This window comes from Ylistrum balloti, unplaced genomic scaffold, assembly GCF_031769215.1.
Source record: "Ylistrum balloti isolate Yb309-2 unplaced genomic scaffold, AGI_CSIRO_Ybal_v1 Utg370006, whole genome shotgun sequence".
Lineage (NCBI taxonomy): Eukaryota > Metazoa > Mollusca > Bivalvia > Pectinida > Pectinidae > Ylistrum > Ylistrum balloti.
This window is the reverse complement of record NW_026782081.1, coordinates 1,493,838-1,509,677: the sequence shown is the minus strand read 5'-3', so window position 1 is coordinate 1,509,677 and position 15,840 is coordinate 1,493,838. Positions and strand designations below refer to the sequence as shown.

Genomic DNA, 15,840 nt, shown 5'->3' with positions numbered 1-15,840 from the left:
AAAACACGGAGAAATAAACAAGTAAAGATTAACCTTTGTGATTATGTTGTCACAAGATATTACTGTATTTGTGATCACAAAACTTGAATTGATAAAAATGATGAGCACCAAAATTCGAACAAACATGTTTTTTAACCTGTAAGATGTCACTCATATTTCATTTTAATCAGTGTTGGGTATTGTTGGACAGGATAAGCCATTGTTATTTTTTTTTTAATTAAAAGATTGATGATATGCAGCACCACTTTTTTCATTATATTTTTTTCCTGTGATTTTAGAATACTTTATAAAAACCTAATATGTCCTATAGTAACTATGAGCTGCTGATTAACCTCTATTAAAAAATATCATTAATTTTAATGGAGTCAGACATTTTGTTAACATGTATATATTTTAAGAAGAAATTGCTTGATTTTTATGAAGCTGTAAATACATATCACAATGGAGTATCTTTCCCAACACTTTTTTTGACATCCCAGCTCTCATCCATCTTAAGGAACAAACAGTCAGGTAAAAGGATAAAAAGGGATGGGTTATTTCTTTATTAAACTGCGGATAACTCGTTTTTTTCTCAAATCAGATGGACTCACAAGTCTCATGCCAACGTGGTAGTTATTTCTCTGTTGATAAGATCATAGCACAAGTATTGGCATTAATAGGCAAATAAATAGTACACATATCATTAAATACTGCTAAAACAAACAAAAAAGTTATGATTAAATGTTGTCTTCAAAAGTTGTGCTAGCCAATTATCAGCATACTGATTTTCAATGATTAATACTCAGAACCAAAACTGAAAAATTATTGTATCATAAATATATATTATAACTATCTACAATGTAATATACATAATGTATCACACTTTCGAATTATCAGAAATTAGAAAAAAAAACAACATATGTGACATATGATTTGAAATTTTAAAACTTCAGAATGGGTTACTTAAGTGACTGCCATTGTGGAAATTGAGGATCTTACCCGAGTTTTGCCATTGTGGAAATTGAGGATCTTACCCGAGTTTTGCCATTGTGGAAATTGATGAGTTTTGCCATTGTGGAATTTTAAAACTTTTGCCATTGTGGAAATTGGTTACTTTTGCCATTGTGGAAATAGAGGATTGAGGATCTTACCCGAGTTTTGCCATTGTGGAAATTGAGGATCTTACCCGAGTTTTGCCATTGTGGAAATAGAGGATCTTACCCGAGTTTTGCCATTGTGGAAATTGAGGATCTTACCCGAGTTTTGCCATTGTGGAAATCAACAATCTTACCCAAGTTTCCATTCAAATGAGATTTATGAGACAAGTCTGAATATTTCTAATTTTACCAAGCCTCTGGTGAGGTACAATGAAAAATCTATGACAGGTTTCACAAAGTTCATATGAAATGGAGACAGGAAGGCAGGTACAAAATTTAAATTTGCAATATATTCTCTTTCTACATTCATTTTTTGGTGATGTCAAAATAAATATGATGTCATGATTAGTTATGACATCATAAAGGAAACAATGGGACTCTTCAGCCAATCACAGCTCTGCTAGGTCATGTGACAGAGAACATACTGATAACAGGGTAGTAATGTCGTAAGTCTCTTTATATAACTTAAGGAAAATAACGTGTGGATAAGGATGATGCTAAGTACACAATACAAGTACAAATAAATCATTTTAAAACTATAACTATGACAATTTCAGATGTAATTACAACTGCTTGTGGAATATAACACAACATTGAAGCAGTACACCATACTATGCAAAAGCCAAAAGCATGAGCTGTGTAAAAAGGGAGATAACTTACTAGACTTTCTTTGTCATGTTCTGGTTCTATTTCTGTAGGTTTTGGTTCCAAAGGCTGGACAGCAACAGAAGAAACACTGCTACTTGCTACAAATCAAAACAGATCAAGAGTTATATACAATAGTTTAACCCTACAACAAAGCAAAACATCAGAACATTGTGTCATATATTCCAAGATTATATATACATATATTGTCTCATCATTTTAAGTAAAAAACAAAGCAGTTTTAGTTCAGGATGATAATAATTATATCTATATTAGCATATACAATAGCATACATTGAGATTCTTAGGAAAGACCACAAGAAAATAAATATCATGACCCATAAACATAAGGACTGATAATATCTTCCTATAAAAGTAACAAGTCACTAACGGTCATGTCACATCTAAAGACATGTGATGTATGGATTTATCAACTATATACATGACACTTGACTTAAAATGAACTAGAGCAGTAACATGAATGATAATGAGAGATAGAAAACTCTTTGATATGTCCTTGTTTATTGCTGAAGAAATACCAAGCTTTGTTTTTTTCAAACTGTAGTTTGAAAATCAAATATATTCTTTGTGTATATAGCAATCCAGATGAAATATTAGTTAATCTATAAACACAACATTTTTTTATATTCACCTTTTTACTTTTTTTGTTTTACTAATTATGAAAACTGAACCCTGACATATCAAGGTATTCCCTAGATCTTTCCAAGAATTTGAAATTTTCTTTTTTTTAGGTTTTCATTTTTTTCTAGAGATCTGATTACAACCAAAAATAGAAAGCTTAATGCCAGTACAAGAACTTTCAGAAGTCACAATAACAACAACAACAACAACAACAATAATAACCTAAAAAACAGATATAAAAAAATCACTTAACTGTTACACACTAATAATGAAAAATGTTACATTAAATCTAACTGGAACAATATCCTACTGAAAAATAAAAAAGAAAAATGACAAAAACTTAATATTTTATAGTTGACCAAGTCTACAGACACCATAATTTCCATATCTAAAACAAATTTATGAGATTAAAAAATTAAGTATGTATATATTGCTATTCTCTCAGGGAAGATATTTTTCCTATTTTTACACTGTACCTTAACATGAGTGTGAAATTTCAATTTGTAACATAATGAGATATATGTGTATTCAATGCTCTTTTGCATCCATATCCAAATTTTTCATTCGTTGAAATATAATTTCACCGGATTATCACAAAGATGATTGCTGAAAATAACCAGTTCTGCAATATTTCAATTATTCTCTGAAGAAACTCAAACTTATGGGAGTTTATTAAGCTATTTTAAGCAATGTGTTTTGGAATAGTGTGATGAGAATACAGTAGACAAACACTTTTCAGTGAGGTGAATCATTTCATTTTAGAGAAGAGTGTTTAATATGCCAATATGATGATTCAACAGACAATGAATGCTGTATATATTTTAGATAAAATATTGTTTTAACAAGTTTGACAAATGAAAATGATGCAAATGTATTAAGGCTACCAATAATCTTAATTAATTACACTAAGTAGTTCAAACAATATCCTAACAAGATTGGTCAACTCAAACTGTGACCAATAACAACTGGTTACTTCAAACTAAAAACAATTACTACAGGTCAGTTAACTAATTTAGTAATTCAAACCATGACCATTTACAATTTGTCAATATAGTTGATCAGTTCAAACAATGATCAGTTTGGGATTATTTACAAGTAAAACAATGCTAAAAATCTCATAAATAAACTAAAGCATATGGAATATTCTATGAAAATACCTTTAAAAAATAACATTTCAAATCAATATAAGGGCTCTCTCATCACAGGTCAGGGGTAAACAGAAACTCCCTTACCAAGGTTAACATAAACAGAATCTCTGTTCACTGGTCAACAAAACTCTCATCAGTGGTCAACAGAAAGTCTCTTCAGTGGTCAACAGAAAGTCTCTTCAGTGGTCAACAGAAAGTCTAACTGCTGGTAAACAGAAACTCTCACACCAAGGTCAACATAAACAGAATCTCTGTTCACTGGTCAACAAAACTCTCATCAGTGGTCAACAGAAAGTCTAATTGCTGGTAAACAGAAACCCAGAATCTCTGTTCACTGGTCAACAAAACTCTCATCAGTGGTCAAACAGAAACTCTCTTACCAGGGTCAACATAAACAGAATCTCTGTTCACTGGTCATCAAAACTCTCATCAGTGGTCAACAGAAAGTCTCTCATCAAATGTCAATAGAATCTCTCATCACAGGTCAACAAACAGTTAGGAATACTATCAGATAAAATGATACAGGACTAACATTTAGTCTGTTGATTCCATCAGACTAGGTGCTTGTATCAGATGGACGTTATTCATACTATAAAGTACTTATTTTGGCATAATCATATCTTGGTGCACTTTAGCCTTTTGGTTTTAGCACAATGATGAATCTGTGAATCCACAATGATTTATATGTAAACAATGTACAGAAACTACAATTTGCACAATAATACATTAGCAAAGTACTTTCAGCACAAAAGGTCCTTAAATAAGATTACCTGTTAAATTTTTATGTTTACCATATACATGTATTGAGAAGATAGACTCTGAGATCTATTTCAGTCAAAAAGTCTGCTAAAGATTTAGCTGACATGCTGAAGAGTATGTCTACAGGTGTAAAGATTCATGCAATTTCAGAAATGACATGCAATCTCTCATGTACAGAACTAATAACGGTGTGAATACTGCTTGACGGTGTTACAACTTTATATAAAACCATGAAAAACAGTAAATCTAATATGTTTTAAGTTGTCAGTTAGTCTTTCTTAATTTGAACTGACACTAAGGCTTGACACTAACAAAGAGTGAATGAAATAAGGAAAGGAACAGCATTTCAGGGATAAAGTTATCACTGAGGCATGAGAGAGACATCAACATTAAATCTGCATGCTTTATATGAATAAACCATGACAAGGCAATGACAATGTTATAGTGTAAAACACCAATTAAACCATTGTTTTAACAAGACTACTGGCAACCATGCTGTTAATAATTCATAAACTAAAACATTATAGACTAAGAACTCAAACTTCATCATTGCATATGACAACCATCCCCTAATTCATTGACGACAATTAAATCATTAGGTTGGGTATCCAATAGCAACCGCTGCCAATCTCAAACAAATGTTCAATTTCAAGATTTGTAATCTCCATCATAGTTTATATATTTTCAGTGAATTATCTCCTGAAATATTTGAAATTATGATTTATCAGTTTGTCAATAACAAGTTTTATTTAATATGAAAAAGATCGAAAGCAGAAAGACAAATAAATAAATTTGTTTAACGTAGTCCAGACAAAGATGTCTTAGGATTCTCACAATATACTAATGGAAATATTCATCAATAAATGACACTTTGAACTCCACTATATTTTCCAATATATGAAATTTCAGAATGAGATAGGAAACTTTACTATTTGTCATGCATGCACACAATATCCATAACAATGACAGAAATAAAGATCCATGTAATAAGTATTTCCCAAAACTTACACTTCCTCTGGCTCATCTTAAGTAGTGCAGTTGAGTCTAAAACACAACACCCAGCAGCTGTAGCTAACTCATCTAATTTTTAAATTTCCATTATTTTACTTATATTTTTATGAATTATACAGGAGGGAAAAAAATCAGCAAATTTTTTTTTGTTTCTTTCCAATTTCAATCTTCCCTGACCTGATTTATATGGTGCTTAGAAAAAAATGTGACCAAATTAGGATCAGGGGGAGATAACCATTAATAATCCACAGAATCCTAAAAAGATTCAAATCTCTATTTTTGCCGATTCCAGTTGTGCACCCTAGGGTCTTATCAGGCATATACCAAATTTGATGACTATACTTATACTTTCTCAAAACTCTTTTACAGTAACACTTGTTTTTACATGTGATGAAAAAATCAATCAACAGATGAAGAAAGAACAGTATTTTAAGGTTAATTTAAAAACATTACAGAAAAACTAAACACTTAAAGAAAAAAGTATGCAAGAAATTAAAAACATTTCCAAATGAAATGGTTCATATAACTGTATCTGAAAGGTCATGCAGTATCAAGAATTTCTGAAATGTTTCAAATAGGAATTAGTACAAATAAAACTATGACAGCTTTACTTTGTGTTTTTAAAGACATGAAGAGATATAGAAAGGCAATGACTAAGCCTTTTCTACTATTTAAGTTAGTTACCTGGTAGGTGTTTTGAAGTAAATTTTCTATATCAAACAACAACAGTTTTAGCCCAGACTTTTCAAAGTCTGTGGATTGGGTGATTGTTGTATGGTCTAACAAGGCATTAGTTAAGATAGAAAGTTTTAATCCTAATTCTATCATAACTGATGGTGCTACAATGATTCACATGACACTAGTCTTATTACAGCTATCATTATAGGTCCATTTTTGTTAATGTATTATGAGAGAAACTTTTTACTAGTGACAAAACAGGAAGTAAAATCCCTATATCTGTACCCTGTATATCTTTATAAACTCGTATTGGCACTGAAAAACAACAGTTGTATAATATAGATATATCAATATTTTAGTGATCTATTTACTACACTTTAAAGGGAGATTTTGAAAAACACAAAATCAAAATGAAGCTGGTAACACATATGAAATCAGCATACTTAAATTCACTGGTATATCCTATTTTTAGATTATTTGATTAATCTGTTCCGGAGACATCCATTATTACAGAGAATCATAGTGAAATCAAATCAAATTTTATGAATTAAATTAAACTTCTGAATCAGAGAAATTAAAATAGATCAGGTTAGAAACTTTATATGGGGAAATGATTCCTCTTGAGGTGTACAAATAAAATGACTCTCAAAACATGGCTGCACAGATTTCAGCAGAATTTTATGTGACATCATATAGTTACTGACATGCTCGTGATGAGACAAATTATGAAAGGTACCGCCCTAAAATAAATCTTGTCTTTATCGGAACATGATTGATTTATAACAGAACCAAAAGTATAAGACAACCAATACCTGAACTAGGGCGAGTTTGGGGGTCGCGGGAGTCACCAGGTGTTTTTGTTCTTTCTTTGCCAGGTGTATTGGACCTCTGAAAATGAAAAGAAATATACTCATTTATTGAACTGCATACATATTAAAATTATTTTTTCCATGTGTTAACTAACTCCTCAAAAACTCAATCCTTGGTTATGCTGACAGTAAATTCATCAACTTATATGATTGAAGTTACTGAACTGTTTTGTTGTTTTGTAATTGATGAGACTAGTCAGTATAAAACTTGACCTAGAATTACCAGCAAGTAAGCATAAAACCTAAAATAAGATTACCAGCTAGTCACCTAGTGAGTTTAAATCTTCATCTAGGATTCCAGCCAGTCAGTATAAACTTGATCAAAGATTCTCATCTAGTAAGTATAGGACTTGGTATTGGACTTCCAGCCAGTCAGTATAAACTTGATCAAAGATTCTCATCTAGTAAGTACAGAACTTGGTCTAGGATTCCAGCCAATCAGTATAAACTTGATAAAAGATTCTCATCTAGTAAGTATAGAACTTGGTCTAGGTCTTCCAGCCATTCAGTGTAAATGATGGTCCTAGACCACTAGTCTAGTTGTACATGTAGGAAGTATTAAATTTGGTTTAGTATTACCACCTAGTCAATATAGGTCCTACTTACCTTAGCACTGACAGCCCTAGACCTTGCCTCAGTCCCTGTGACTGACTTTTTCTTTCTGGGTTGGACAACAGTTGGTGGTTTTTCATCTAGTGCAGTACTTTCTCGCCGTGCTGGAGGTGTTTGGTACAGAGGAGGACGGTTAGAATCATCTGTGAAGAAAGGGACATTACTCTTTATTTTAGAAATAAATGATTCTTACCATGAATGATACTGACAGGATATGTAGACATTAGAAGACATCAATTTCATAAAAGAAGGTTTTCACATAAAGTAAACACAGATAACTCAAACAAAGAACATATATTGTCAGAAAAAATAATCTGAAGAATGTTTTGTTATCTTGTAATTGTTTAAAGATAATCTTAAATATTGAAGAAACTGTATATGTAAAAGCACTTACATTCATCCTTAGAAGTTCTTTTCTTTGTGACTTTGCTTACAAACTTGCCTTCATTAGTTAATGCTGTCACCTAGTACAACAAACATTTCTCCAGTCAGATTTAGTTCATACTTCTTTAACATTACCATATTTATGCAGCAGTAAGCTCATGTCTCGAAATTAACTTGGTATATGTAATAAGCTGTTTTGAATACTACACATATATATTGCTGTTTCTGTAAAATTACAAAAGATTTTTTTTTCATTATCCTTTCCAAAACTTTGCTTAACTTTATGTCTGTCAGTGCTGACAGCAGGGTGAATACAGTAACTAACCCATCACAGTTTATTCCGTCTTTACTGGTTTCATACACCAAAATGTTTGGAATATCTTAAAAGACCACTTCACTAATATCAGTTTACTGCAGGACACAAACAATGCATTGAAAACTCATAAACTTTACACAATTGTAACAAACAAGACACTAAAATGACTTTGGTATATTTGGTAGACACATGTCTAGTTTATAAACAATTACATAAGTATATCTATTAGATATGTCCACTGATTTGTATACATACCGTGATAGCATATTCAGTGTCTGGAGTTAGTCTTCTGGCAGTAAAACTGAGGTCTGTGCCAGAGTAAATACACTGTGAATTCATGATGAGGTCGTAACGTGTGATCCTCCCGAGGGGAACCTCTGGAGGGTCCCAAGTGATGTGGATCTCATTACGTCCAATCACCTGGACATGAGGCTTGGATGGAGCATGAGCACCTACAAAACAAAGGAATAAGTAAGGTCTCAGTTATGAATAATGTAGAAATGTTTAAGGTCTGATAGATTTTCAGTGTAACATAAATGTGGATCTGTACCACAAAACATTTGGATATATATCACCATAAATATAGATTTGTACCAAAAAATGTTTGGATACAATTTAACCCAAGTTTGATTAATAAGACTTTTTTTTGTGCTTCCCTCAGTTGATACAACTCTAAACTTCAGCAAGAGTACAGAAATACTGATTTCTCTAGAACTATCAATATCTGTAGAGCTACTGATAAATACATATTGACATTTACAAAACAACTGATGTATCTAAAACAATTAGATTCACCAATACTACTGGCATCCAGAGAACTAAAGATGTCACTCTGTCTCTAGACAACAGTACTGGTACAAACTGATGTTCCTAGATCTACTACTGCTACTACTAAAAGCTAAAAACTAAAAGCTGCTACTAAAAGTAATGCACTCCCTTGAGGGGCTGAAGTGTTACACAGTCAGTAAAGAACTGGATTATATGTGAGGGACTGTTGTAGCTCAGTCAGCAAAACATTGGACTAGATCTAGAGGGGCTGTTGTAGCTGAGTCAGTAGAGCTTTGGACAAAAAACTGGAGAGACTGTTGTAGCTCAGTCAGTAGAGTTTTGAACAAAAACTGGAGAGACTGTTGTAGCTCAGTCAGTAGAGTTTTGAACAAAAACTGGAAAGACTGTTGTAGATCAGTCAGTAGAGTTTTGGACAAAAAACTGGAGAAACTGTAGTAGCTCAGTCAGTAGAGTTTTGGACAAAAAACTGGAGAAACTGTTGTAGCTCAGTCAGTGGAACTGTAGTTCAGTTAGTGGAACTGTAGTTCAGTTAGCAGAACATTGGACTAGATCTTGAGGGACTGTAGCAGCTCAGTCAGTAGAGAATTGGACTCGAACTAGAGGGACTGTACATAGCCATTAGCTATTACAATGAGACCCTGATCCAAAGCAATCTTGGTGTAAAAACTAACAAATGATCTAAAGATCTAACAATAATTCAAGAAATGATGACCTTAAGGTGTTGTCAGAGCTAGCCATCAACTGTAAAGGTTTTCAATTCAAAAGTAGCAGTTAAGTAATTAGTAGCAACTCGTTTATTTAGACATACCTAATTCTGAAGTTGTTCCAACCAAGCATGCTTTTTCCCCTTTACCTTTGGCTGTAGCAGCACATACCTGCACAATAGAAACCATATTAACAATTCAGTGTTCTTTCAATTGAACTTTTTTGGGTACACTTGAATAAATATCACTGTTATTTCAGAGAAAGCTATATGCACATTGTAATGAGCAAACTGCAAATGATTCTTCATATTGGAAATTAAATCAAAATCAAACATTTTTGTAAGGGAGAAGTGAAAAAAATGAAGGAATTTTGGTGAAAGTAATGTTAGGACAACTTAAACACCTTACCTCTATGTCATACGAAGTATTGGCCTGTAACCCAGAGATGATACACACTAACTCTGTTGTGTTCTCCACCACTCTGTCACCTAGCAATATAGACACCAACAAACACATAAAATTTCTGTTACCACAGGGTGGCATACGAATACATAAGATCTGTTACCACAGGGTGGCATACCAATACATAAGATCTGTTACCACAGGGTGGCATACGAATACATAAATCTGTTACCACAGGGTGGCATACGAATACATAAATCTGTTACCACAGGGTGGCATACGAATACATAAGATCTGTTACCACAGGGTGGCATACGAATACATAAGATCTGTTACCATCAGGTGGTAAGTAAACATTAGCTCTGTTGCTACAGGGTGGCAGTGAAATACACAGTATCTCTATTACTACAGGGTGGCATCAAAATACACAGTATCTCTGTTACTACAGGGTGGCATTGAAATACACAGTATCTCTGTTACTACAGGGTGGCATCAAAATGCACAGTATCTCTGTTACTACAGGGTGGTATCAAAATACACAGTGTCTCTGATACTATAGGGTGGCATCAAAATACTCAGTATCTCTGTTACTACAGGGTGGCATCAAAATACACAGTATCCCTGTTACCATGGGGCAGCATCAATATACACATTTATTACAGGGTGGCATCAAAATACAGTAAGTAAAGGGTAGCATCAAAATACACAATATCTCTTACTACAGGGTGGCATAAAAAATCACAGTATCCCTATTACTTCAGGGTGGCATAAAAAATCACAGTATCCCTATTACTACAGCGTGGCATAAAAAATCACAGTATCCCTATTACTACAGGGTAGCATCAAAAATCACAGTATCCCTTTTACTACAGGGTGGCATAAAAAATCACAGTATCCCTAATACTACAGGGTGGCATCATAAATCACAGTATCCCTATTACTACAGGGTTGCATCAAAAATCACAGTATCCCTATTACTACAGGGTGGCATCAAAAATCACAGTATCCCTATTACTACAGGGTGGCATAAAAAAACCACAGTATCCCTTATACCACAGGGTGGCATAAAAAATCACAGTGTCTCTGTTACTTCTGGGTGGCATCAAAATACAGTGTCTCTTTGACTACAGTATGGTGTCAAGGTACACCAACAGAGTATACCAAAGAGAATCATTATACATCTATTATAAGGACACAGCTAATCTGATATAAAGAGTGGGACAGAAGTTATTATAGCATCATAATTACTGGTACTAAAGAAATGACATCCTTATTGCAATCACAACTTGACTATATAACAGGATTTTCTGATGTCGTAAACTGCAATTTATATCTACAAAAGGTCATCATCCCTCCAAATATACTCATTTTCATAAAAAAATGTTTACAAAAACAAAACTTTGAAAACATTTAGATCAAAATACCAAATCATTGTAAAGGACTATATGTCAGAAGTGAACCATATCAGATACTTGAAAATTACACAGGAAACACACAAATTATCTACTTTTAATCTAGAATGAATGCAAGCAGAAACAGTGAAGACCAAATACACAAGCAATACCTTGATAGACTGTGTAACCCTTCAGGACCCCGTTCAGATGTTCAGGAGGGTCCCAACCAATCTTTAGCTGAGTAATTGTACATCCTAATACCCGTAAGTTTTGTGGAGCACTTGGAACAGACTCCTCTGTGACAATGAGTGCTAAATCACTAAATGGACTTTCATCACCTTCTGTATATGCACGGAGTTTGTATGAGTACTGAGTGCAAGGAAGTAAACTAGTTATGTTGAATTCCAGCTCCTTTCCGGTGAAAATGCATTTGGTAGCTGTAAAACAAGTCAAAAGCATAGCCATCTAAACTTTATTCAAAATCATCGTAAAAGTCTACTGATCTCATATCTCAATTAATTGTTTTTAAACTTTACATATCTGTAATTGTAAATCATCATTTATTACACAGCAATTTCTCTCAAACAAAATATTAAAAAAAAAATATCACTAAAAATTTAATTTATAATGCTTTAGAACTGTTGAAAACCGGTCATTTCAAACATTGTGCAATTAGTCTTAATTTCCCAAGACAGAATTAGTCAAAGTCCAATAAACATATCAGTACATACTATCAAATAGTTGGTAGCGGACTTGAAAGCCACTTTTTGTAGATATGGGGTCCCATGATGCTCTCACAGCCGTACCATTATTGATGACTGAGAACGAAAACATCTTACACTGTAGTGACTAAAACTGACACCTTTCAGGATAATTGCAATATGCATGAGATTATCATTATAAGAATTTAACAAACTGATGATCAGTTTTTATATTTACTTAATCACATAGAATATTCAAAGAATTTTTTCTGACTTCATCTATCTAAACTTTAATTTTATTGTTCTTTTCCAGAAACATATTTTCAAACATGAATCGTAGACAACTTGCTTAATGATACTGATCACTGTTGCAATTGAAAAAGAAAGGGAAATAACTCTCAATACATATTAATACCAGTGTCCCTGTGATTAGGAACTATCATAACTATTACAGAAATGTGTGCCAACTTACTTTGTAGATGAGGTGGATTAGGTTTAGATAATTTCTTTAGGATTTCTAATGTAATGCTGGATTCTTCCTTCAGATCTGTGTTGGCATCATCACGACTTACCACAGCCTGTAAATACAAAGAGATTCAAGAAATGAATTGTCACATCAACATCCTTCAAACACACACAAATCACCACAAGCAAAGAGCACATGTTAACATGGGGATTTCTCCAACATACATAACAACTGAGTAATTAAAGCATATTTAAAAAAGGTGCCATGACTTTTATCAATATATTTCTCTGTAGTTCTACATATTTTGAGAATAAACCATCTCAAAACTTCTATTGCTAACAAATATTAACAGTGGCATTTATCCCTGTCCAAACAACAATATTCATTTGGTATGATATGAGAATTTATAATCAAGATTTACTGACTGTTGCAGTGCCTTACCTTCAGGGCAGGGATGACCTGACTATGGTCCCTCAGCCTTAAACATCCACGGGGCTGACTGGCAAGGGTTCGCAGAGTCCTGGTAAACACAAACACAATATGTTGACAAGGACATTTCTCATCAAGTGACTGGAAGCATTGTCTTAGATTTATTTTTTTTTTGTGATCATGAAAGTGAGTCAAGGTCATTTACATGTATTTGAATGAACTAGATGGTCAGCCTTTCATGTTATAGGTCAAAAATCATGACCTTGAGTCTCTTGGTTATGATTGAATGACCTACATTTTGTTTATTACTGTATGCTTCAGGCTAAATACCCAGGTTTTCTTGATCATTTAATTGAGACTATGCCTTTGAAATATTCCAACACATTTAGCCTCTCTGACTTTCAAAGTGTGTTATGGTTGATTATTTAAACAAACTTGATAGCCGTTCATCCCAAAAAAGCCTGACCCAATAACTAGGGCTTCATATGGTTACTCAGAAAAGGTTGTCTGAAAAACTGAACACATTTTGTCGCTGCGATTTTGAATTTGGTTGAGTTATTTCCACCAGTTGATAGCTGTTGATCCCTGCCTGATACTGTGTTAACATCACAGCCACAGGGATCTTGGTTATTAAGAATTTAACCAATATAATGAGATCTTACATGGCAGCAAACCATCCTGTTTCTGTGTCCTCGGCCGTGAGAAGATTGGCAAGCGTCCGGAGGATGTCATCAGAATGTAGGTTGTTGAGCAGACGTGTGTGACCCTCCACATTGGTCGCTAGACAACTCAAGGCAAAACAGGCATTCTTACTGGATCCAGTGTCATCACAACTCAACATTTTTGCTAATGCTGAGAGCTGTAAGGATAATATTTACACTTAACGCTTTAGATACTGGACAATCCTTACAAAATCATACTACTACTTATTCATCAGAATAAAAATAATGATAATATTCAGAATAAAAAATTCAAAATATTTAAAACTATTCAGGTGTATCCACCATTACATATATTAATTTCATAGCCTGAAGGCTAAAGAGGATCAATCTTTATTCTGTTTAAGATATGAATCAAGTTATCATTCTATTTCACAGAATGTTTACAGCTGTAAACCAACAGAGTGGATACATTGATGCAATATGAAGTATTCACTTACTTTTTACTTATACACTTTCTATCTAGAGAACTACAATTTAAGCACACAGTTGTAAGTCCTTTTAAACTTTGTACCGTTACACAACTACTCACCATTCTCTCTGACTCTGTCAACTGTAATAATCTCTTCCTGCCTGCCTCTATGTCACACAGTCGTCCTATGGCAAATGCAGCATTCATTCCACGACCTGTCACAATTATAAACAATAGATTCATTTGCTACATATCAAGTTTGATAACATTATCTGAATTATTCAAATATGACATTAAAACTGCAAATCGTCTCATACTTATCAGTAAATAAATTTGTACACAACATGCCATATTAAGGTATATTAATATTTTTCCATGTTTTGAACAAACAAAAAAGATACACATTTGGGTAATGACATAAACTTTAAATGCATTAGGTCTATAAATAACACACCAAGAAGATGTACAAGACAAACCTAACACCAAAAGATTATTAAATTTTCTTATAATATGTGAATTTTTAGAATACATGTACAGAGAGTGTGCAAATTAGATTGAACCAAAATTATCTGAAATAAACCTCCAGGAAACCACAAAGTCCCAAGATGAAGGTGTTTTAGTGTTTCAGGGTAAATCAAGAATTCCTGAATAAATAGGACTGACAATGAATAATCACCATACTGATAGATTAACAGCTCTCAATGACAATGGCAGCATTTCATTGTGCTATCATTTTCATTATTACACAATCTAAAGAGTTTCAACCTCCAGGACATACTATGTATGTATGTATATGTAAGCAACATTGTAATAAAAATATTATTCTTTTTGTGACAAGGGTTGGTTACAAATGACATGAAAGAAATCCAGGCCATCTAGTGTTGTCCTGTTGACTTTTATTTGCCATTTTGGGAAAAATGGACATATGAAAGATATATATGATAAATACCATCCAAGGTACAAGTAACAGTAAGTTGCTAGGTAGTATCACAAAACATAGCATTACTGTTTCCTGATAAAAAGACAGTCTGTCTCTCTTACTGCCAAGTAAGTTAGGAGATCAATTCACTTTAGATATCAATTAGCTCAATTAGAAGAGAAACACCTCATTATATAGTCAAAGAATTTTTGCAATTTAGAATTCACATTGTTGTTTACCAATATGTAGTATTTTTTCTCAAAAAGAAATTTTTCTTCATTTAATCCATAAATCTTTGTTTAAATCGGAGATGTAGAGACATTCACTGTCATACACCGCTGGTAATATCATTCAGAAACAGTAACCTAACATACAGAGAAGATGAACAGAAACAGAAGTAAAAAGTAGGAGAACTGCTAAGTATTGAGCCCAAAAAGTAAAAAAAAAAAAAAAATCAAACCTGACGCTGAAATGAATTAATAAATAATTTCATTCTTTATACACTGAATCACTGATAACGATTCATATTCCAAAAGTAGAAATCACTGCACTTCAAATATATCTAAATTAAAGTATTCTTCCTATTCAATTTGTGATAATGCTCTTTAGAGATGTAAGATTACAATTTGGACAAATGGATCCATATGTGTACATTCAATATGAATAGTATTGTATATATTGACTTCCTTCCAAGGACTTGCAGGGA

The 15,840-nt window shown here is 33.1% G+C and overlaps 1 protein-coding gene across 1 annotated transcript in view; it reads right to left on the bottom strand.

Annotated features, from left to right (window-relative positions):
* The window catches only part of LOC132548269 (uncharacterized), a 53,775-nt gene that overhangs the window by 19,332 nt on the left and 18,603 nt on the right, over nt 1–15,840 (bottom strand). Inside the window, exons 5-20 of the mRNA XM_060212120.1 lie at nt 15,595–15,600; nt 14,336–14,430; nt 13,747–13,943; nt 13,097–13,175; nt 12,662–12,767; nt 12,220–12,306; nt 11,659–11,925; nt 10,101–10,180; nt 9,797–9,863; nt 8,455–8,651; nt 7,894–7,963; nt 7,494–7,642; nt 6,831–6,906; nt 5,338–5,373; nt 1,797–1,882; nt 591–620 (exon numbers count right to left, since the gene is read on the bottom strand). Of these exons, the coding sequence (XP_060068103.1) occupies nt 591–620; nt 1,797–1,882; nt 5,338–5,373; nt 6,831–6,906; nt 7,494–7,642; nt 7,894–7,963; nt 8,455–8,651; nt 9,797–9,863; nt 10,101–10,180; nt 11,659–11,925; nt 12,220–12,306; nt 12,662–12,767; nt 13,097–13,175; nt 13,747–13,943; nt 14,336–14,430; nt 15,595–15,600 (1,628 nt within the window). The remainder of the gene's footprint in view (nt 1–590; nt 621–1,796; nt 1,883–5,337; nt 5,374–6,830; nt 6,907–7,493; nt 7,643–7,893; nt 7,964–8,454; nt 8,652–9,796; nt 9,864–10,100; nt 10,181–11,658; nt 11,926–12,219; nt 12,307–12,661; nt 12,768–13,096; nt 13,176–13,746; nt 13,944–14,335; nt 14,431–15,594; nt 15,601–15,840) is intronic.